The sequence below is a fragment of the Halichoerus grypus genome, chromosome 7 (assembly GCF_964656455.1).
Source record: "Halichoerus grypus chromosome 7, mHalGry1.hap1.1, whole genome shotgun sequence".
Lineage (NCBI taxonomy): Eukaryota > Metazoa > Chordata > Mammalia > Carnivora > Phocidae > Halichoerus > Halichoerus grypus.
The window spans coordinates 38545124-38570840 of NC_135718.1; the positions used below are offsets into that span (position 1 = coordinate 38545124).

Sequence of the window (25717 nt, forward strand, 5' to 3'; positions counted from 1 at the left end):
GAATGTAGGGAAAAGGCTCTATTTTTCACCATTGAGGATGATATTGGCTGTGGGTCTTTGTATATGGCCTTTATGATGTTGAGTTATGTTCCATCTATCCCTACTTTGTTGAGGGTTTTTATCAGGAGAGGATGCTATATTTTCTCAAATGCTTTTTCTGCATCTATTGACAGGAACATTCAGTTCTTATCCTTTCTTTTATTAATATGGTGTATCACATTGATTGATTTGGGAATATTCAACCATCCCTGCAGCCCAGAAATAAATCCCACTTGATCTTGGTGAATAATTCTTTTAATGTACTGTTCAGTTCAATTTGCTAGTATTGTATTGAGAATTTTTGTATCCATATTCACCAGGGATTTTGGTCTTTTATTCTCCTTTTTACTGAGGTCTTTGTCTGGGTTTTAGAATCAAGGTAATCCTGGCTTCTTAGAATGAGTATGGAAGTTTTCCTTCCATTTCTATTTTTGGAACAGCTTCAGAAGAATAGGTATTATTCTATAAAGGTATTATAGAATAACTTTATAGGTATTATTATATAAAGAAGATATATATATATCTTCTTTAAAAATCTGTTAGAATTCCCCTGGGAAGCCAACCAGCCCAGGACATTTGTTTGTTGGGAGATTTTTTATTACTGATCCAATTTCTTGGCTGGTTATGGGTCTGTTCAAATTTTCTATTTCTTCCTGTTTCAGTTTGGTAGTTTGTAAGTTTCTAGGAAGTTGTCCATTTCTTCCAGTTTGCCCAGTTTGTTGGCATATAACTTCTCATAGTGTTCTCTTATAATCCATGTATTTCTGTGGTGTTGGTTGTGCTCTCTCCTCTATCATTTGTGATTTTATATATTTGGGTCCTTTCTCTTCTTTTTGATAAGTCCAGCTATGGGTTATCTATTTTATTCTTATGAAAAACCAGCTCTTTTTTGTTAACCTGTTCTACTGGGGTTTTTTTGTTTGTTTGTTTGTTTGTTTGTTTGTTTCTATATTATTTATTTCTGCTCTAATCTTTATTATTTCCACTCTAATCTTTATTATTTCCCTTCTTCTGCTGGCTTTAGTCTTTGTGTGTGTGTGTGTGTGTGTGTGTGTATGTGTTCCTTTTCTAGCTCCTCAGATGTTAGGTTAGGTTGTGTATTTGAGACTTTTCTTGCTTCTTGAGGTAGGCCTGCACTGCAATATACTTCCTTTTTGGACATCTTTTGATGCATCCCAGAGGTTTTGGGATGTCATGCTTTCATTTTTATTTGCTTCTATGTATTTTTTTAAATTCTTTGTTAATTTCCTGGTTAACTCGTTCATTCTTTAGTAGGATGTTCTTTAACCTCCATGTATTTGAGGTCTTTCCAAATTGTTTCTTGTGGTTGACTTCCAGTTTCATAGGGTTGTGATCTGAAAATATGCATGGTATGATCTCAATCTTTTTGTACTTGATGAGAGCTGATTTGCAACCCAGTATGTGATCTCTTCTACAGAATGTTATATGTGTACTCAAGAAGAATGTGCATTCTGCTGCTTTAGGATGAAATGTTCTGAATATATCTGCTAAGTCCATCTGGTCCAGTGTGTCATTCAAAGCCATTGTTTCCTTGTTGGTTTTCTGCTTAGATGATTTGTCCATTGTTGTAAATGGGGTGTTAACATCCCCTACTATTATTGTATTATCATCAGTTATCATTATGATAATACAATGAGTTTGTTTGTTATTAATTGATTTTTATATTTGGGTGCTCCCAAGTTGGTGGCATAAATATTTACAATTGTTAGATATTCTTGATGGATAGACCCCTTAATTATGATATAATGCCCTTCTTCACCTCTTGTTACAGTCTGCTTTAAAATCTAGTTTGTCTGATATAAGTTTGGCAACTCTGGCTTTCTTATGACATCCATTAGCCTGATAGATGATTCTCCATCCCCTCACTTTCAATCTGTAGATGTCTTTAGGTCTAAAATGAATCTCCTGTAGGCAGCATATTGGTGGATTTTAATTTTGTTTATCCATTCTCATACCCTATGTCTTTTGAATGGCTCATTTAGTCCATTTACATTCAGAGTGATTACTAAGAGATATGAATTTATTGCCATTGTGTTACCTGTAGAGTTGGTGTTTCTGGTGATGTTCTCTGATTCTTTCTAGTTTTTGTTGCTTTTGGTCTTTTTCTCTCCACTCAAAGAGTCCCCCTTAAATTTCTTGCAAGGCTGGCTTAGTGGTCACGAACTCCTTTAGTTTTTATTTTTCTGGAAAACTCTTCATCTGTCCTTCTATTCTGAATGACAGCCTGACTAGATAAATAATTCTTGGCTGCATATTTTTCTCATTCAGTGTGATGAATATTTCCTTCCACTCTTTTCTGGCTACTAAGACTCTGTGAACAGATCCACTGCAAACCTGATCTGTCTTCCCTTGTAGGAAGGACCTTTTTTGCCTTGCTGCCTTCAGGATTCTTGCCTTGTCTGTGTATTTTGTGAATTTGACTATGGCATGCTTTAATGATGGCCCACTTCTGTTGAATTTAATGGGAGTTCTCTGTGCTTCTTGAATTTTGATGTCTGTGCCCTTCCCCAGATTGGTAAGTTTTCAGCTATAATTTGTTTGAATAAAACTTCTGCCCCTTTATCTCACTCTTCATCTTCTGAGACTCCTATGATATGAATGTTATTATATTTTACTAAGTCACTGAGTTCTCTAAGCCTACTTTCATGGTCCATTACTTTTCTTTCCCTCTTCTTTTCAGCTTCATTATTTTCCATTATTTTATCTTGTATATCACTAATTCACTCCTCTGTTCTGTCCATCCTCATTTTTATGGCCTCCATTTGTGTTTGCATCTTGGTTACAGCATTTTAAATTTCAGTCTGACTAGATTTTAGTTCTTTTATCTCTCTAGTAAAAGATGCCTTAGTGTCTTCTATGCTTTTTTCAAGCCCAGCTAGTATCCTTAAAATCATTGTTTTAAATTCTAAGTCAGACATTTTACTTTTCTCTGTATTGATTAAATCCCTGGCCAAGAGTTCTACCTCATGTGCTTTCTTTTGGGGTGAATTCCTCCATCTTGTCATTTTCTCCAGAAAAGAAAAGAAGAGAAAAAATAACATAAAAACAAAGCAAAAATAATGAACAAACAAAAAACAAAAATGAAGCAAAAAAAAAGCAAGGAAAAAAACACAACACAAGAAAACCAAAACAAAACAAAACTAGATCCTTGGCGTATTTTGGTCTGCTTGTTAAAAGAATCTAGATCCCAAAATAAAATAAAATGAAAGTAGACCAAAAAAATTAAAAATACATATGAAAAGTATATATATGTGTGTGTATATATATATATTTTTTTTTAATTAATAATTAAAAAGGAATGGAAAATACAAGAAAATAAATGAAAAAATAAAGAATAAATGTAAAAAGGAAGCTCAATCCTATTTCTTCTAGAGCTGAAGTTTTGCAGCACTTTAATCAATAAACTTGGTGTGAGCTAGTTGTTTTAGCTGTTTGTGCTGGTCCTCTGGGGGAGGGGCCTACTGCGCTGATTCTCAGGATGACTTGTTTCAGTGGAGATGCTCCTCAAGGGTGGGGGAGACTCATAGTATGCACAGCTCCAGCATCCACTAGGTGGTGCTGTTTTCTCTTAAAGTCTTTCAGCAGTGATGGGTTGGATGAAAGTGGCTGCCCCCTGCTCTCTAGCCTCAGAGCTGAAAGATTTGTGCCCCCATTCCAATAAGCCCTCACAGAAGAGCAATCAATCACCCTATTTGTTTCCCCAGTTTCCATCTGAACCCTGCCTTCACCCTGCTAGTGTCCCAGCCTTGTTATCTCAGGTGCATATCCGAGTTTCAAAACTCCAAATTTCAGGGATGCCTACAGCACAGACCCCCAGTGTTCCTCCAAGGGAGGGTCTCACCATGCCTGCTGGCCTATCCCAGGAAAGTTTTGCAGTTTATAGCAGAAAGCTGACACCAAGATCCTCTGCTCTCTACTAGCTTCCCAGATCCTATGCCTGGGAACAGTGCCATACCTTGGCACCACCCATTCTTCCTATGACCCCAGGGATTCTCAGACCACCCTGTCACTCCTGGGATTTTTGCCCCTCTTTGCCACCCAAGCACCTTTAATCCAGGCACAATCCCCATGGTAGTGAACTTTTAAAAGTTCAGATGTTGTGCTACACCACTTCTAATGCTTTGTAGTAGCCTCCGTAGGCAGACTCCCTCCCCAACACTACATCCACAGCTATGTCTCCCCCAGGTGAACTTCCACACCTCCTACCTTCCAAAAGGTGGTAGCTTTTCTACTTATAGACTTCCAGTTTTTGTTCTCTCAGACCTCTGATTGACTTCTTGGGTGTTCAGAATAATTTGACAACTATCTAGCTGTGTTTGAGGGACAAGACAAGCTCAGGGTCCTCCTACTCCTCTACCAACTTAACTCCTCCCGTGAATTGACAATTTTATCATTATATTATCTTTCTCTTTAAATCTTCATAATTATCTTTGCTCTGAAGTGTATTTATCTTATATTAATATAGCTACTCTAACATTATTTTGATTAGCATTTCCACACTATGTCATTTTCCATCCTTTTACTTGTAACCACCTATTTCATTGTATCTCAAATTAGTTTCTTATAAACCACATTTAGTTTGGTCATGTTCCATTTGTTCATTTCTATGTTTTTAATCTGACAGTCTCTGTCTTTTTATTGTTGTAAAAAGCACATAACATAAAATTTTTCAGGGTACAGTACAGTAGCATTAAATATATCTACATTGTTGTGTAACAGATCTCTCGAGCTTTTTCACCTTGCAAAACTCGAACTCTGTATCCATCAAATATCTCCCTTTCCCCCTCCTCCCATCCCTGTCAACCACCATCCTACTTTCTATTTCTAAGACTTTGAGTACTTTAGATACCCCATATAAAGGGAATCTTTCAGTATTTCTTTCTTTTTTTTTTTTTTTTAAAGATTTTATTTATTTATTTGACAGAGAGATACACAGCGAGAGAGGGAACACAAGCAGGGGGAGTGGGAGAGGGAGAAGCAGGCTTCCCGCGGAGCAGGGAGCCTGATGTGGGGCTCGATCCCAGGGCCCTGGGATCATGACCCGAGCCGAAGGCAGACGCTTAACGACTGAGCCACCCAGGTGCCCCTCTTTCAGTATTTCTTATGCCAATCTCTGTCTTTTAGTTGGGTGAGTTTAGGTCATTTCCACTTAATGCAATTATTGATATCTTTAGATTTGGGTGTACCATTTTTTTAAATTTGTTTTATGTGTTTTTTCCTGTTTTTCCTTCCTTCATATCCCCAAATCCTGCCTTCGTTTGAGTTCTTAGAATATTGCTATTATTCCATTTTAATTCATCAGGTTTTTAAAAATAATATCTATTGGCATAGACTGCTTTAGGTGGTTACTAGGAAAATTACAATTTACATATTTAACATTCTATAGTCTAAATAGAATCAACACTTTACCATTTAAGTGGAATTTAGAAATCTTTCAACCACATGGATCCTTGTACCCTCCTCCTCTTTATGTTACAATTATCTTATATATTATATCGGGATACACTGAAAAACCTCTGCAGATAATGTCACTATTTTTCTTTTCAACTGTCAAATGTATTTTTCAAGAACTCAAAAGCAGAATATGTACCAAGATATTTACCATTTCTCTTGCTTGTTATCCCCAACGTAACATTTTCTTCTGGTATCATTCCCTTTGTCTTTAAATACTTTCTTTAGCTAAAACAATAAAATAAGAAATAAAAATAAATTAATTTAAAAAATAAAAATAAATTAAGAAATAAAATAAGAACAACAACAACAATAAAGAACTTCATTTAGCAATTCTTTTACAGCATATCTGGTAGCAACAAATTCTCTTAGATTTCCTTCATCTCAAAACACCTTCTCTTTACCTTCATTCCTAAAGGTACTTTTTGCTAAAAACAGAATTTCAAGTTGACAGTAGGTCTTTTCTTTCAGCAATTGAAAATTATCATGCAACTGCCTTCTGTAGTTTCTGGTTAGAAACCCACAGTCATTCAAATTTTTCTTCCCCTACAGGTAATACACCTTTATTTTTCTGGTTGACTTCAATATTTTTTTTTTGTCTTTAGTTTTCAACAGTTTAATTATGTTTGGTCTGAGCATGGAATTTCTTTGGATGTATTCTTTTTAGGATTTGTTCAGCTTCTTGAATCTGTAGGTTTATGTGGTTTGCCAAATTTAGGAAGTTTTCAGACATTATCTCTTTAAATACATTTTTTAGCACTGAACTCTTCATGCTTGTCCTTCTGATGATAAGAAGTTTTACCTTTTATTCTTCTACAGGTCCCTGAGGCTCTATTCATTGGTTTTAAGTCTTTTTTTCTCTTTCTTTTCCATGTGGGATCATTTCTACTGATCTATTTTCACTTTCATGGACAATTTTATGTCATCTCTACTTAGGCTTTTGAGATCAGTCAGTGAGTGTTACATTTTAGTCACTGTATTTTTCAGTTCTAATATTTCCATTGGCGGCTTCTTTAAACTTCATTGCAGAGTCCTATGTTTCTATTCATTTTACAAGTGCTTGTAATTGCTTGTTAGAATATTTTTAAATAATTGACTTAAAGTCTTTGTCAGATAACTTCAACATCTTTGTCATGTGAGAGTTGATGTGTCTTGACTATCTTTTCCCAAGAGAATCAAGATTTTCCTGGTTCTTTATATGCTGAGTAATTTTGAACTGGGATATCATGATTTCAGACTCTGAGTCTTTTTAAACATCCTTTGAAAATGCTCATTTCTTTATTTTAGCAAGAAATGGACCGGATTCGGTTCAGGCCATATGTTCCATCCCATCTTCTATAGGCTGCAGTTTCAATGTCAGTGCAGTTTTCAAAACCTTTGCAAAGCTATTCAGATCTGTCCCACGTGTGCACCACCCAGTGGTAGTCTGCATTGGGCCAGAAATCTTTCTGGTAATTCAGTTTTCAAAGTCTTGATTGTGCCGATTAAGATCTGATCCAGTCATGCATAGTTTGGGAGTACATCTTTGAGTTATTGAACAAATTAATGGGATCTCTTTCCTCCAGTTCCCTCTCATCAAAATCTCCCCAATACATCTCATGTCTCCAAAGTGCCTCTTTTAGGTTCTGTGGCCAGAAGCATGGGGCCTTAGTTACTCTTCTCTGCTGCTCACTTTTGTGACTGGACCAAGAAGCAAGAGAACCAGAGGATAGAAAACATGGTAAACACACCACTGATTTGGTGGTACTTCAAATTCTGGTCTTCTTTCCAATCGTCCTGCTTGATTCATAGTGCAGGATCCTCTCATGGCTGCCCCATCCATTCTGTTTTATACTCATTTTCAGTGAGGGAGACAAGGTAGAACATGTTTTCCCCCCGTGCCTGAAACTAGTTCCTATAGTTATTTAATTACTTCTTTATTTTTGTATATCACCTACATCCAATCTTGGACCTCTAGTTTTTGAACACTTTCTGGTCTTGACTCACTTTCCTTCTTCCCCAAAGCCCAATACTCAGTCAGTCACTGTATTATTAAATTACTTGCATACCTTTTGTGTTGTAACTACCTTGCCTAGGCCCATTCTGAGTTCAAAGGGCAGAATCACTGAGGTTTGGGGGAGGGGGAAATGCCTGATAACTATTTTCCTGCATCAATTACTCAGAGTATCAGCAAGATAATGATGGCAACATTTTATGATTTCCCACAAGCATGAAAGTTTCACAGAAAAGTATTTTCAAGTTGAACTAAACAATTAAAAAACTCCCTGAAGAATTGATTATCTGCTAATTTATCCCCACTGGAGTCACTGGTAGGCTAGGAAATGAATTTGTACTTCTTATTATAAGTCCAAGTGCACAGAGGATTTCTCTGTGGTAGCTACTTACTCATGGTGTGCAGGGATGACAAGGGTACCATGCAGCCCTGGAGAATTCCCTGATAATGCTCTATCAACAATTACCACTAACTAACTCTGAATCCACTTCAGCTCATGGCTCTCAGAGCCAGTTGACACACCAAGTAAGCAAAAATAAATAAATAAACTTCCTCTTGCCTGTCACCTTGACTCTTTATTCTTTCTATCCCTGCTTCTTACAAACAGCTCCATTCTATTAAGCCCCTCACTTGAGACTACTATTTCCCACAGCATTGATTTGCTTATACTCCACTTTGTTCCTGGATGTAAAACTGCTTATTATTTCCTCAGCTTCATTTCCCTCACTGATAATCTTCATGAAAGATTAATTCACACTTACTGGAAGAGAATTGGAATGATGTCGAAGGAGTGAAATATTTCTTTGGGTCTCAAAGTGTGATCCCTACACCAGTAGCAATACATCACCTGGTAACTTGTTATGAATGCAAATTTGTGGGTACTACCTACACTGTCAGACACTCTTGGAATGGGGCCCAATAATCTGTGTTTTTACAAACTCTTAGGTGACACTGACGCATGCCAAAGTTTGGGAACCACTGCAACTAGGGAGTTAATAATTAATTGCCTCGACATGACATATGAGGGAGAAGAGTGTTTCAGATGTGGATTGCTTGTCAAATTGTTAAGGATCTTTTGAAGTGCTTTTCCACTGTGCTTGGAGAAGAGTTATTTCTAGCACCATGATTGGTTTAGTGGGGTGCAGGATGGGAGGCAAAGAATAAATAGTGATGTGAGATGGGCTGATAATTCCAAAGGCCCATTTGTTGGCCTGGATATTAATCTCCCCAGCTACGATAACACTTTGGCAATTATCCACAGTGGCATTTTTCTAATAAAAATTCATTCATTATTCTTCCAGCATGTTCTCCTTCAGTGGTCCTGGGAGCAGTTGACAAACAAATTTTTAATGATGAGGCTTCACAAATATGGCATTATCATGCTCTCCATATATTACTTCAATAACCCACTGACTTTTTGCAGTTCTTAACATCATATAAATTTGGATTCAACCAAAGAATAGGTTCTGTTGATGTAGTAGTTATTTCAGTATTATAAATAATCTTAAAGCTGAATCATTATGTCTTGTGTTGGAAACAGAACTATATGCTGTGCTAGAATCTAGAAAAGAACAAAATTTGTCCTTGTGTACAAAGCATTCCTCCATATCACTGTAATATTCGTGGGAAATAAGGAAACAGTGATTGACTAAACAAAACTTCTATTTCAAGAAAATTGTTTCCTTTACTTCAGAGAAATTTTGAGCAAGTGGAATATGTCCAGGACAATACTGAAATTGATCATGGTGGTCTTGCATTGGAACTTCCATCTAAACATCATGAAAATAAAAAATATAAAGGTATATTTAGTTGTTTTTTTTTAATAGACTATAGTTCACTATCAATAAAAGGACTAGCCCCTGAAAAGCAACTCAAATATTCTTCTATCAGTGTCCTCAAAGTTTAAGAGAGGAAATTATTTGAACATTAAAGAGTCAGAGGACATTTTTTTTGTCATTAGCTCATAACTACATCTAGAGTCTTCCATTAGAGTTAGGAAGAGTTTTGCAACAGTGTGAATTTTTTTCACAAAAACTATACTCACAACTCAAAGACAATTATAATGTATTGGTTTGTAGGATTCTAATTCTAAAGAAAAAAATTTTTATTTCAATTTTTAAGTATATTTTGAGAAAAAAATTGTGTATCTGTTCATAATGTATGTTAGAATTTCAGTTTATATTTAACAATTATTTTTTTCTAGTTCTCATTTTATGGGGAGATATGATTTATATTTAAATAAAAGCACAATTCATAAGTTAAAGCTGATTAATTTGACAAATGTATACACCCATGTACCCACCATCTTAATTAAAATATGCAGCATTTCTACGACCCCAGAAAGATCCCTTCTCTTTTTTCCCAGTTACTGCCTTCTACCCTGAGTGAAAATCACTGTGATTTTCATTATATAATAGTTTTACCTGGTTTTGAACTTCATATAAATGGAATCATACCATATGCACTCTGTGTCTAGCTTCTTTCATTCTGCATGTTTTTGAGATTCCTCCATGTTCTTGCATATATCAGTAGTGGGTTCATTTTATGGCTAAGTAGTAATCCATTTCTATGATGTCTAATAATTTTGAACATCTTCTGTATACTTATTGGCTTCCATGTATCTGCTATGATGAAGTATCGATGCAAATATGTTTCCCATATCTTTATTGGGTTAAGTGCCTTATTATTATTGAATTGTGTTCTTTATATATTTTGGATACAAGTCCTTTATCAGACGTGTTTTGAGGTAGGTTTTCTCAAAGTCTGTGGCTCATGTTTATTTTCTTAAGCACTTTTTTAAACAGGTTTACAACAACAAAGATTTATTTATTTATTTTTTTTCAATTCTTTGGCTTGGCAGTCTTGCTGGGTTTCCTGCTGATCTTGCCTGGGATCATTCAGATAGCTATAGATATCTTATGGCTTAACTGGAACTGGAAGGCCCAAAATGACCTTACTTAGACACCTAGAAGCTGATGCTGGCTATTGTTGTGTATGCCTCTTCCTTGAGGAAGTCTCTCTCATCTTCTAGTTAGATAGACTGGACTTCCCCACAACATGGAAGCCTCAAGATCCTAAGTGAGTGAAAGCAGGGGCTGTGATGCCTTCAGTCCCAGTATCACAAGAACGGTAACATCACTTGTGCTGCATTCCATATTTTTACTCTTTCTGTTGTTCTTTCTTTATTCCTGATATTCCAAGTTTTCTTTGGTATCATTTCCCTTTGACCTGATGAACTTCTTTTAACGATATACATATATGTATATATTTGAGAGCAGGTTTACTGGCAACAAAATTTTTCATTTTCCTTCATCTGAGAATGTCTTGATTTTACCTTTATTCTTGAAGGATATTTTTGCTGGACATAGAATTCGAGAAAAAATGTTCTTTCCTTTCAGCATTTTTAAAATATTGTGCCACTTCTTTCTGGGTTCTGTGGTTTCAAATGAGAGATCTACTTTTCTTTCTGGTTGGTAATGCATCATACTCTCTGTTTTCAAGAATATTCCTTTGTCTTCAGTTTTTTCAAGTTTATTTCTGATGTGTCTTGATGTGGACTTTTTTGGGGGTTCACTCAGAGTCTTGAATCTGCAAATGTATGTCTTTTGCCAGCTGGGGATGTTTTTAGCCATTATTTCTTTGAAAACTGTTTAAGCCACATGTCCTTCTCTTCTACATTCAGGACTCTGCTGATACAAATGTTAGATGTTTTGTTATTTCCCTACAGGTCCCTGAGATGATGCTCATTTAGAGCATCTGTGCAGTCTATTTTCTCTCTATTGTTCATATTGGGTTATTTGTACTGTTCTATCTCTGCATTCACTTATTCTTTCCCCTGTGATATTAATTTTGCTCTTTGGCCTCTCTAGTGAGTTTTTTAAATTGGTTATTGTATTTTTCAGTTCTATAATATCCATTTGATTTTTTATATCTTCCATTTCTTTGCTGATATTTTCTATGATGAATTAGAAAATCACTATTTGTAATAATTGATTCAGGAAAGATCATCAGGGGATCCTAAAATTAATGGATCAATGTTTGAGGAGACAGAGGTTTGTACATAGTCTCAAAGTACTGCCCCACAAAACAATGATTATAGTATGTCCACCCCTGCTCCACTTATATACATATTCTTTCATTTCAGTGATGTTTTGTAGTTTTCTATATAGGGGTCCCATGTGCTTTAATAGATTTATCTGTACATATTTGATGTTTTTTGATGGGACTCTAAATAAATAGTATTATTTACATTTTTTACTTCATACATTTTTGCTAGCATACAGAAATACAATAAACTTTTCTATGTTCAGTATCTGGCAACTTTGGTAAATTCACTCTTGGATTTAATTTATACACAATCCTGTAATCTATGATGTTGAGAGTTTTATTTATTTATTTCCAATTTTATATCTTGACTTATTACAGTGACTAGAACCTTCAGTACAACATTGAGTGGAAGTATAATAGCAGACATATTTGTTTCAGTCCTGATCTCAGTGGGAAAATTTCAATGTTTCATCATCATATCTGATGCTTCCTACAGATTTTTGTTGTTGCTATTATTATTTTTCAGTTTCAGGAAATTCAGTTTTGTTTCCATTTTCCTAAGAGTTGTTTTTAATTAATGAATAGGTGCTAAATTTTATGACTTTTTCCCCTGAATTTAAAAGTCATGTAGTTTCCTGCTCTTCTTTCTTTATATAGAAATTTTGAATATTAAATCCATCCTCCATTCCTGGTATAAATCTAACTTGTACTAACATTGTAAAATATGCTAGCCTTGATGTGCTAATATTTTGCTGAGGCTTCTTGCATTTATATTTATTGGACAGATTAGTCCATGATTTCACTTTTTCTGTAATGTCCTTGTCAAGTCTATCTTTAAAACTATGTTGAGACTTTCTTTATGGTTTAGCAGATGATCAAATTTGGTAATGTTCCATGTACATTGGAGAATAATATTACTCTATGTTTACCAGATACAGTGTTTTAAGTGTAAGTGTTTAAACACGTGGTTTAAATCTTCTATGTCATTACTGATTTTTTTGTTTGTTCTACCAGTTACTGAAAGAGATGTTTTAAAAATCTCCATCCATGATTTTGGATTTAATTTTAGCTTTGTCAGATGTTGCTTCATATATTTTAGGTGAATTTAGACTATTATGTCTTCCTCTTAAATTAATACTTCTATTATTATAAATGTATTTTATACGTAAGTTTGTATATATACAAATCTGTACATCTTTACCTCTCATGATAGTTTTTATCTTAAAGCCTACTTTGTCTAATACTCACAGAGCTACCTCACCGTCCTTTGGGTTTGTATGGTATATGTTTAGCTCTTATTTCTCTATCCTTTTACTTACAAACTTTCTATGTTCTTATACATCCAGTGTGTCTCACTTGGGCAGCATATAGTTCAATCTTCTTATTTTTTAAATTTAATCTGACAATCTTCTTTTAAATTGAGCGTTTAGCCTATTTTCATTAATTTCTTACTATAAATCTGGGTTAATCCCTACCATCTTATTACTTGTTTCCTACTTATCTCTTCTTTTTTCTCTTTTGTTCTCCTTTTAAAAAATTATTTGTTGTCTTGGGATGCCTGGGTGGCTCAGTTGGTTGTATGCCTTCTGCTCAGGTCATGATCCCAGGGTCCTGGGATCAAGTCCTGCATCGGGCTTCCTGCTCAGTGGGGAGCCTGCTTCTCCCTCTGCTTGCTGCTCCCCCTGCTTGTGCCCTTTCTTTCTCTGACAAATAAATAAACAAAATATTTTCTAAGAAAACTGTTTATTGTCTTGAGTGAGTTAAGATGGCAGAGGAGTAGGGGACCCTAAGTTCTTCTGGTCCCCGGAATTAGGCTAGGTAGTTATCAAATCATTCTGAACACCTGTGAAATCAATCAGAGATCTGAGAAAAGAAATGCTGCAATTCTACAATAGAAAAGCGACCACTTTTTGGAAGGTAGGAGGTACAGAGATATGAATCAGAGGCAATTTATCATAGGATACAGGAGGATAGGGAGCCAGCTTAAGGAGGCTCCCACAAAGTATCATAAGCAGTGGAACACAAAATTGGAAATTTTAGGAGTCTGCCATGGTGGGGGACATCTCTGGCTTAAAGGTGCTCAGGTGATGAATCAGGGCAGAATCCCAGGAGGGACAGTGTGATCTCAAGATCCCCAGGGTCATAAAGAAAATGGGGGTGCCTGAGTGCACAGAGTTCCCGGGCATCAGAGTGGGGAAGTTGGCTGGAAACAGAGTCTTAGCACTGGCTTTCTGATCAGTGTGCCATAAACTATGAACCGCTGCATAGTCACATGACCACTCTCTGGGCAGGGGCCCAGCAAAAGGCAAAAGCATGGTGAGATGCCCCTCTCTCCCCCAGGAGGAACAGCACAGGTCTGGGCTGCTGGAGTCCAGAAAGTTTGGAGATTTGAAACTGGGTCACATGCCTGAGATAAAAATGCTTGGTCATAGGCTGGGTGAACACAGCGTTCAGACAGAAACCAGGGAGACATGAGTGATTGATTGCTTTTCTGTAAGGGCTCACTGAAGAGTTGGAGGTGCAAACTTTCAGCACCAGGGCTACAGTTTGGGGTGCCGCCATTTTAATCCCCTCCCATTTGTGCTGAAAGCCTTCAGGGAGCAAAACAGCACCATATAGTGCAATCGGAGCCAATTACATTGAGCCTGGTCCCCTGGAAAGAGAGGCGCAATGCCACCAGGGTAAGGACACTGAGAATCAGGGCAACAGGTCCCTCTCCCAGAAGACCAGCAGGAACAACTGGCTAGCACCAAGTTTAAAGATCATAGAGAACTGTAGAACTTCAGCTCTTAGGGAAAACAGTATATAGCATTCATGTTTATTATTATTATTATTATTATTATTATTATTAATTATTCTTTAGTCTTTCAGGTTTTTTTCAGCTATTTTCTTATTGCTTCAATTTTTTTTATTCTTTTTTAATTTTTATTTTTATATATACATTATATATATATATATTTATTTTTGGTCTCCTTTCATTGTATTTTATTTTATTTTTCTATATATATATAAGTTTTTCTTTCCTTCCTATTTTGGAATCCAGTTTCCTTTAACAAACAAACCAAAATACACCCAGGATCTAGTTTATGGTTTTGATCTGTTTTACTTCTTGTGTGTTTTTTTTCTTATTTTGTTTTGTTTTTATTTTCTTCAGGTTTGTTTTGTTTGTTTTTTTCTGGTGTTGTTGTTATTGTTGTCTTCTCTCTCTTTCTTCTATTCTTTTCTGGACATAATGAGGAAACAGAGAAACTCACCCCAAAAGAACAGGAGGAAGTACTCACTGCCAGGGATTTAAAAGGAGAATTACAGACCAATATCCCTGATGAACATGGATGCAAAAATTCTTACCAAGATACTAACTAATAGGATCCAACAGTACATTAAAAGGATAATTCACCACAACTAACTGGGATTTATTCCTGGGCTACAAGAGTGGTTCAACATCTACAAATCAATTAATGTGATACACCGCATTAACAAAGGAAGGGGCAAGAACCATACGATCCTCTGAATAGATGCAAATAAAGCATCTGATAAAATACAGCATCTTTCTTGATTAAAAAACAAAAAACAACAACAACAACAAAAACCTCCACTATGTAGGGATAAAGGGAACATACCTCAACATCATAAAAGCCATATACAAAAACCCACAGCAAATATCATCCTCAATTGGGAAAAACTAAGAGCTTTTCTCCACTGTTGTTCAACATAGTGCTAGAAGTCCTAGCCTCAGCAATCTGACAACAAAAAGAAATAAAAGGCATCTGAATCTGCAAAGAAGTCAAACTCTCACCCTTCACAGATGACATGACACTCTATAGAAAACCCAAAGACTTCACCTAAAAATTGTTAGAACTTCAGCAAAGTTGCAGAATATAAACACAATGCACAGAACTCAGTTGCATTCCTATACACTAACAATGAGGCAGAAGAAAGAGAAATAGAGGGATTGATCCCATTTACAATAATACCAAAAAACATAAGATACCTAGGAATAAACCTAACCAAAGAGGTAAAGGATCTGTACTCTGAAAACTACAGAACACTTATGAAAGAAATTGAGGAAGACACCAAGAAATGGAAAAACATTCCATGTTCACGGATTGGAAGAACAAATATTGTTAAAATGTCTATGCTACCCAGAGCAATCTACATATTCAATGCAATCCCTATCAAAATACCATCAACATTTTCCACAGAATTGGAACAAACAATTCTAAAACTTGTATGGAACCAGAAAAGACCCCAAATACCCAAAGGAATGTTGAAAAAGAAAACCAAAGCTGGAGGCATCACAATTCTGGACTTCAAGATGTATTACAAAGCTGTAATCATCAAGACAGTATGGTACTGGCACAAAAACAAACACATAGATCAATGGAGCAGAATAGAGAACCCATAATATGTTCTTATACAGAGTAAGGGTCAGGTTGTGTTTTCTCCATTTGAATACCTACTTGATGCAGCACCATCTACACTTATTGAAGGACTATCACTTCCCTCCTGCATTAGTCTACCATCTTTGTCATAAATCTAGTGATGTATATTTTATTGCTAAATCAAATAAGTCAGATAGAGAAACACAAATACTGTATGACCTCATTTGTATGGGAAATATAAAAACATGTAACTCATAAAAACATAGTGAAATGGTAGTTGTTAGGGGCTGAATGGTAGGGGAAATGGGGAGATGTTAGTCAAAGGGTACAAATTTTCAATTATGAAATGAGTAAGTTCTGAGGGTCTAAGGTACAGTATGGTGCCTATAGTTAACAATACTGTACTGCACACTTGAAAATTGCTAAGGGAGTAGAGCTTTTAATATTCTTACCATAACAACAAAACGGTAATTACGTGAAGTGAAGAGGTGTTAGTTAACCTTATTGTGATAAACATTTCATAATATATGGGTGTATCAAATCATCACTTTGTACACCTTAAACTTATACCATGTTATATGTCAATTGTAACTCAATAAAAGCAAGGGGAAAAAGAGAATATTCTGTTTCATAAAGTTTTTTGGAAATTACATTAACTCTTTTCACACCTTCTAAAAGAGTGCATAAGATTTGTATCATTCCTCCCTTAAACAAAGCACTGAGATGTACCACGAGAAACTGTCAGTCACTATGGATCCTGTGTCACTGAAAAATAGAAGGATAGAAATTAAGAGTATAAAGAACACCATTTAGTAGAAGGCCATAAAGTTGTAGACATGAAGAATGTGGCTTGATGGTCAATGAGAGAGCAGTGAAAAGAGGATTCAAACACCCAGATGCTGAAGTTCCTAGAGTTGCCTGAATCTAGAATCACTCTCCACCTTCAGTGTCCTTGACAACCAGGCCTATTGTGGCTCCTGTTTCAGGATTTCTATGAATGAGACGCTACTTGTAAAATAAACCCCCCTCATTGACCATGATGGATAGGATTTCCACTCTTTTCAAAACAAAGAGTCAAACTAAGATGGGTATGAGGAGAAAGCAGAGCTGAGCCCACCCAGCTCCTCTATTTTTGGCTGAATGTATCTTTCCCCAACAGCAGACCTGATAGACAAAGGTGAGGCATGCTTTCAGAAGAAGCCAGCCCTCTGAGGATGCAGCAGGTGTTCCCCCTGGCAGTATGCCTCTTGTTCAGTCTGAGCACGGTCTCCCCCACTCTGCCTGCACTGGCCACTTTCCTTCCCTGCCTTGTGGATTGCCTGACCTCCCTCCCAACTAAGGAAAAAGAGGCTGATAGATACCTCCATCCAACACTGGGCAGTCCAGTCATATTGGGAGGCTGAAGAATTCCAAGTTATCTCCTCTGGTTCCTGAGAATTCTTCTTAGGAGCTTTATCTCCGAGAAAATAAGCTTTGTCCCCAAGCAGTGATAAGTGCTGGATAAGAAAACAGAATTTGATTGTGTTGTCAGTCCAGAGAACATCTCCCTCTACCAATATCTTACAAAAGCTCTGATCAGCTGAGATCCCCAGAGTCACATGTGTGGAAAGAGATCAGTCTGGTTTACGGAATCTTAGGAATCTTGGACAGCAACCAATATAATACTAATTATTGGTGAGGTGATGTCTCAAGCCCAGCCAAAAGGATCCCATTTCCTGAAAGGGGATTATATAATTAGTTTTCTCTCCATTGCACATCGTTCATCTTCTCCTCTAAGTAGTTCCCCTCTATTAAGAGTAAAACTGTTTCATGTAATAAGCTGTAAGGGTGTTATCAGAAGAGGTGTGAACTTAAAAAGATGAACTTTGTCCCCATTTCAAAGGAGTTTATTTTGCGGGGGAGAGGTTTTTGAGGGCTCTTCCATACTTTATGTAAAATATTGACCTTGCAAAATGTAACATTCACCATTTCCTTTTGGAAAGGTACTGAGATAAAGATACTTAAGAATCTTATGCTAAGGGGCACCTGGGTGGCTCAGTTGGTTAAGTGTCTTGCCTTCGGCTCAGGTCATGATCCCGGAGTGCTGGGATCTAGCCCTGAGTTGGGCTCCCTGCTCAGCAGGGAGTCTGCTTCGTCCTCTGCCCCTCCCCCGCACCACTCGTGGGCTCTATCTCTCTCTCTCTCTCTCCAATAAATAAATAAAAAATCTTTAAAAAAAAAGAATCTTGTGCTAAAAACACTAAGAACCATACGTGTTGTTCCCAGTACCTGGAGCATCTACACATCAGAGGTGAAACAAGCACAAGAAATCCTAATAGGAAAGTAGTAGTAGTGAAGGATCCAGATCCTTGCAAAGTAGTTTCACTTCTGAGATTTATAGATAGCTTTTCTACCTCTTTGTATCCCACCCACATAACTAAACTTAATTAATCATTATATATATATATATTAGGAGGTTCATTAAAAAGGAAAAGATTTCTTTTTTCCATGCATGAATAAAAAAGAAAACAAAGAAGCCCAGATAGGATAAATTACTCTATACCTTTAGTTTTGCCTCGTGGTCCCAAGTTGGAAGTTACTAATACTACCATGCTTTTCTCACATGGAGGGATAGGTATTGGGTGTGATATTAATGAGACCTCTAGATTGGAATTGATGTGTTCCAGGTTCCAAATGGCATTGTTGCCTTATTTTTATGGAAATTCCATGAGGGAAAATGGTTCTCAAAGTATTATTAGTATACCAAGAGCTCCAACCTCAGCCTAGGGTTTGACCTAATGAGTGCTTCTCTCCATCCTGATGCCCACATCCTGTTCAAATTAGCATCCCCTACTCCCTCTCCCACAATATCATAGACAACAGATTTACCTTTCCTCAGGCCTTAACTTAGCCTTCTTCCTTAGGGATATAATACTAGAAGTTGGAACCTTTCTAGGAACAGACCACATTAACAGGATCCACTATAAACCAAAATACTCTTATTATCTAAATCATGAATGTATGTGTAGCCTAATTTGTCAAGAGTGGCTGAGGGATAGTGTGGCAAACATAATCATATTCTGCAGAGGAGAAACCATAAGCTGATGTTTGATTTATCCTTCCATGTTTGATAATCATAAATACAACTTTAAGAACTATCCCTTTTCTTACTCTAACTGGCTAACTAAAAACTCAAAGCACAGGACATGTTGGAAATGTCCAAGATAAATGAGATCTCAAGGTCATTAAAAAAAAAAATAAAGAAATAGTGGGTATTGGAGAGCCACAAGGGCACTATCCGGGAAAGAGAAACTATAGGCCAAGGACAATTTGAAATATCTCTTGGCGCCAGCTCAACACCCTTTATGCTAGATGCAGTGTAGAGTTAGTCCAGCCAATTTCTTTGAGGGTCCACTTTCTAAGCCTTGCCATCAAACCACAGGACAGGCCCTCTCCTTCCACCTTCCCACCATCATGTTGGTGTTGGGACTCACTCAGGTATGAAAGGTATTTCTGCACCGTGAAGCTACCACTGAATAAAATTAAAACCCCATGCAAATGAGCCTTTATCTGGGCATTAAAATCTATAAATAGTCTCACTTTGCTCTAGCTTCTATAACTCATCTCCCATTATTGTTTATTTTCCCTCACTTCCAGGTTTGGCCTGGATTGAAAGCAGTGTGATGGACAGATGTTATAAAAGTGATTTTGTATGGAGTGCCTGCATGGCTCAGTTGTTTAAGCATCTGACTCTTGATTTTGGCTCAGGTCATCATCTCAAAGTCAGGGAATCAGAGCCTCCTGTCAGACTCACTGCCTACCCCCCTCCCACCTTCAAGCGCACACGCTCTCTCTTTTTCTCTGTCTCAAAAATGGGGGATTTTGTCTATTTCTGGGAAGGTGGGACCCACATGGAAACTCATGAAAGTTTCTATATTTGCCTTGACCTTCTAAGATCAATATTAATCTGGGCAGATTTAGGCAGAACAAATTTCCAAACAGCTCCCATATGTACCAGGGTTGACTACAAACACTTTGGGAGGTAAGTACTCTTCTATGGCTTGTGATGGGAAGCCAGAAGTCACAGAAGAATGGGTCTCCCTGGCCAGAGCAGCCCAGCTGAGATACCCAGTAAAAGAAGCAGCTTTCCAGGCCAGTGGTTGCTATGGATACAGCTTCTCCACTCTCAGGCTCACATCTCCTCTTCTGCATCTACAGGGGGAATGGGAGAGGGAGAAGCAGGCTTCCCATGGAGGAGGGAGCTCGGCACGGGGCTCAATCCCAGGACCCTGGGATCATGACCTGAGCCGAAGGCAGACACTTAGCAACTGAGCCACCCAGGAGCCCCTCCCATATTCTTTTTTAAAAGAGAGGCCTGCCAGGTTAGAGATGTTATAGAAACCACCTAGCATTCCCCCTTCTTCCCTGAAGAGGAAAAAATGTGTCCTCTCCTTTTTCAAGAAGATTGCTGAGCACAATGAAATTTTTTTATATGAAAATATGCAATGAAAAGAATCATAACGTTGGTGAAAGCGTAAATATAAATAGACCAGGAAAGGCAGACTTCTCCAGTATCTTCCCAAAAGACTCATGAAATCTAGAATATAATCCAGCTCTTTCTCACCATAAAATCTGTTCTTTTAACAACTATGCTCTGGCCTCAGTGCATACATCACATGTAGAAAACTGTAGTCTGGACTTTTACCTCAAATCAGTAGCAATATTCAACTTGGTATTTTAAAAACCCTTGGGAAATTGTCATATAATTTCCTTCAAAAATCTTGGCAGAGAACAGTGTGAACATCTGGGAGTCAGCATCACCACACACAAGGTAAGATAAATATAAGTTTTGCACCAGTAAATCTTATCCTCAACAGTGACCAATTAGCTATCCCCAGGATACTAGCCATGCCCTTACTTTCTGTCCCTGTCTCTTCAGCATCTAATAAGGTTTGGGGGCCTACACACTCTGCTCACTGGCTGGGTTCATCCTGCTTCACAACCATACATTCTGGTGGGAAAAATATCACAGAGCTTCAAACTTGCATGACACCAGCTTCTCATTGTTGATGCATTAAAACAAGGATGCTTCTCCACATGGAAAGGTGAGGATGTGATGGAGGAACATAGTGCCGTAGAAGAAGACTTGGAGCAGGTGTACCCATGACATGAAGCCATAAACACAAGGACCACTGCCTCAGCAACACCCAGGGCTAAACCTATAAGAAGATACCTGTTCCCATTAAGGGTATAGGAGGTGACAGCTATGTTGCATGTTAGGTGGGCTTCTACCCACTGGGGGAGGCAGAGCCCCAGCTTTCTCAGAACTGTAAGTTGTCTGGAAGTCCAGCTCTAGCCCAAAATTGGAGGCAGTGAAATACGGTTGTTTTAATCCGTTTGATCCTTTCTGGGGTTTCAGTGGTCAAGGCTGCCCTGTAGCCTTGCTGTGCTATGAAACATTTGGGCTTCCTCAGCCAGAACACTGGCAGCATGGGCTGCATATTCACCCCACTCTGGGACAACAGCCTGTGATAAATGAGTTTCCTTCTCCTCTCCTTTCCACTCAGCCCAGAGCAAGCTCTTGATTTCTTAGAAGACAATAGCTGCAGGGGAAAGAAGCCCCATGAGGTGACTCATGTGTATGCTGGGCCTCACAGACCGTGGTGGCTTGGTGGACTTACTGGGGTCCACTGGCACAGAAGCAGAGGCTCCTTCAGGCTGTGCCACTCAGGGGTGAGCAGTTTGTTCATGAGTAGCACTTTATAGGACCTGGCTCTCACTAACCCACACATTCCACATTGCTGACCTTTAGCCTAGTATTGAGATACTAGAGCCAAACAGCATGGTGAGAGAAATCACTGATTGAGAGATCTGAAGAAAGCAAAATGTTCACTGAGCTTCGATGTAAGAGTGAGTGCATGAGTGCCAGGTGCCCAGCATATACACCTAACTGAGCTAATTCCTATGACCTAATGTTGCTCCCACCTCCATCACAGGACAGCATGAACCCTGGGTGGGGTGGTGGTAAATCCTGGATTTACAAATTATGTCACGTGGTAGAGAAGCTCCCAATGTCTCTGATCTCCTGTCTCTTGTATAAAATGCTTGTGCTAATGTAGATGCTCCCTAAGCCTCATGCCATTCCCCAGGTCTCTAACTCATCAGTGATACTAAGGGTAGAAACAATTAAGATAAATAAAGCTAATCTTTCACTTCAAGTTTAAAGATCATCAACAATACATTTATTTCCCTTTTAAAGTATTTTGACACTGCATTTGGAAACAGCAGGGGCTCTGGAGCTGGAAGATCTAGGTAAAGTGCCAGCTATGTGAACTAAACTCTCTGGAACTCTCAAAGCCTCAGTTACTGCTTCTTTATAAGAAGCGGTTCATGGTTATTGTGAAGAGGAATAGAAATACTGAATTTCAGTGACCAGCATAGTACCAAGCATAAGTCCTCAACAAATGATGGTGATCACAATTTGCACCATAGAATGTTTTGCATTATTAAAAAGGATATCCAAGGAGAATATTACTAACATAATTGTTATGTTTACAAACAAATTGATAATATTATTAAAAACAAAATGTTGTATAACTAGAAAAATGTCACTACTTCTGCTGACTAATGATGCTCTACTAAGCATTATATTAATGATCATAACATTATAATGAGACTCTGAGGAACACATAGGAAACATTGGCATCATATGCCAAGTGAGTTACATGCTTTACCTTACTTAATTCTCACAAGAACATGAACAGGTAGATCCTATCATCTTCATTCTATAGAGGGTGAAAGTAAAGTTCAAAAAGGCTAACTTTCCAAAAATGACCCATCTCTCATGAGTTAGAACTCACTGTTGAACTAATACTGAACTCAGGTCCTTCTGATTCAAGAACCAATTGGCTAATCCACTTTACTATCTGCCTCTCCACCTTCTCTAATAGTTAAATAACTTAATCATATGCTCCTCTAAAACCTTTGTGTTTCCTGATGTCTTCTTCATTGTAGGTTAAGACCAGCAGTGATGCTGCTGTGGAAAGACATGCCCATGGAAATGGGGAATGTTACAAATGTCCAAGAATCCACCTTGGAGGGGTTTCCTACCATCCAGCACCTGGGAAAGGTCCTCTTCCTGGTGCACCTGCTGGCATACCTGGCATCAATTGTAAGCAATGCTGTCATAGTCACCATCACCTCTGCTGACTCCCGGCTCCACACACCTATGTACTTTTTCCTCAGCATTTTCTCCGTCTTGGAGTGTGGTATCATAAGTGCTGTTATTCCTAAGTTGCTGGTCATCTTTCTCTTAGGCAAGCAAACCATTTCCATTCCTGCCTGTTTCATACAAGCATTTGTCACTGTATTTTTGGGATCGGCAGTTTTCTTCCTCATAGCAGTGATGTCTCTGGATCGGTATCTGGCCATTTGCAAGCCTCTGCATTACCCGACCATCATGAACCTGAAGACTTGCTTCCTCCTGGTCACTGCCTGCTTCGCTTTGGCCTTCCCTCTCATCACTGGTCTGGTAGTAAAGGTTTCCCAGTTACCCTTCTGTGGCCCCCATGCCATCCCCCACTTCTTCTGTGACCTTGGCCCCCTGATTCTTCTCTCCTGTTCTGACTTCAGGTCTGTTGATATGTTGGCCTTTGTCCTCACTTCCTTTATCCTTTTGACATCCCTTATCATAACCATCATTGCCTACAGCAACATAATAGTCACAATCATGCGACTCCCATCAGCAAAGGAGGAACAGAAAGCTTTCTCCACCTGCTCTTCTCACCTCATAGTCCTCTCTCTGATGTATGGCAGCTGTGTGTTTATATATGTGAAACCAAAGCAAAGGAACAGGCTGGTCTCCAACAGGGAGGCTGCCCTTGTGAACACAGTGGTGACCCCGCTGCTCAACCCTGTCATCTACACTCTGCGGAACAAGCAGGTCCACAGGGCTCTGAGGGAGACGATGTGCAGAATGAAAATATCAAGATAAAAATCACATGGCCCTGGAGTGGAAGGCTTCAGAGAACCATTTGTCTTCATTCTGGCCAATGTAGCAGTCCACAGAGTTGTAGTGTAAGGTCTCTGGCAGACTTCACTTGACCCTGCACATCCTTAGCGAAATGGAAATCTGTTTTTCAAGGCCACATTTTACCTTGATGTGCATGGCTAGCTTTCTTCCTAAATATTCCACATATTGATGATAATGATTAATTGCAAAATTCTTTACTGAATTTTTCTTCTTCCCTCTGATAAACCATGTGCTTGAAATTTCCAAAATTTAGTAAATTTATACATTTACTATTTCACTTCTCTCTACCCATGAACACGGCTGAACAGAATTAATAAATATTTACAAAAAGTCATTTAGATATTCAAATGACAGAAGGTTGTATAAAGGCTGTGGAATGTAGGAAATAATGGAAATAGTACCAATGCTTGGGTCCACATTCCCTCCATGCCTAGACCAAGGAAATAATGGTCATAGTACCCTTCACCTTGGAATACATTTGGTTTGCATCAGGTGTGCTCTTAAATGCTGTTCTTGGCCCTTAGCTTAGCTACATATGTATGTACCAATCCCATGCTGTAGAAACAGAATTGTTCTCAGTCTTAGAGAACAAAATTCTAAGGAGAGGGAATAATCATAGCATCCCATGGCTGACCAATACTCCTAGTTCCTAAATTATTTATTCTAGCTCCAGCCCCTCAGATGCACAATGCACACTTCTGATTGGTTCCTATCTTAAAGTTCTTACCACAGAATGCTTGTGTATATCAGTGGATGGGAGCACTTATTTCATATTTCTTTAATTTCTTCCAAAGATTTAAGTTGGGGAAACTGAAGTTATTTGCTTATCTTCTTCACATTACTGATGAAAATAAACAAATAAGATTTTTCCTCATTGACTGGTGTTATCATCTATAAGGTTATCTTCTGATTGATAACCTACTATAAAACCAACATTGTCATGATCTCAATCCTTAAACTTTGTGTACCTTTATTTTCCAGCAGGGTATGTATATTTTTTCTTCAGAATAAACATCTTTAAAAAGATTAAGAACAGGGTAGAGGAGTTAAGGTGGCAGAGTAGTAGGGGGACCCTGAGCTTGCCTAGTGCTTCTAATACAGCTAGATCAACATCCAACTATTTTGAACAACTATCAATTTGATCTGAGGATTAAGAAAATTATCTGCACAGTTGAAGGGATAGAACATGGCAGATGGGAGGTTCAGAGTCCTGAATTAGGGGAGAGGAAAGCTGCAGGCTGCAAAGGTGAGGGAACTCTTTTCATGGAGCAAACTCTGGAAGAGGGGAAGAGCAGGAGAGAGCACAATGGGTAGGGATCGCACAATAAGGCTTGGTGAGATTCCCTGTGTTGCAGTGGAAGAGATTACTCCCCTTCCCAGAGTACATTTGGAAGAGTGTATTTTGCCTCTTCAAGGACAAAAGGCCAGCTGGGAGCCATTGAGCGGTGCTCAACAGCAGGGACAGAGGTGTGCATAGAGGGCAGATAACCTTGTAGCAGATTTTCACTGTGAGCCACAATAGGCTTAAACCACAGTATGCATGCTGAGTGGCTGCTTCTCTGGAACAGAACTGTGCAGAGAGCAGAGACATGGGCCGGCTGCTGATAACCTGGCCACTGCTTCTCACTGTCTGCCACAATAGATTCAAGCTCCCATGCAACTGCTTTTCTGGGACAGAATGGAGTAGGGGACTGAGTCACATGCAGACAGCAGATAACTTGGTTGCAGCTTTTTGCTATGCATCACAATAAACTCTAGCCTCTGTGTGAGCAC

The 25717-nt window shown here is 38.2% G+C and overlaps 1 protein-coding gene across 1 annotated transcript; it reads left to right on the forward strand.

Moving 5' to 3' along the window:
• Window positions 1–22942: 22942 nt before the first annotated feature.
• On the forward strand, window positions 22943–23905 carry LOC118549508 (olfactory receptor 6C74-like). The gene has a single exon (XM_036113930.1). The coding sequence runs from the start codon at window positions 22943–22945 to the stop codon at window positions 23903–23905; it is 963 nt and encodes a 320-aa protein (XP_035969823.1).
• Window positions 23906–25717: the final 1812 nt, after the last annotated feature.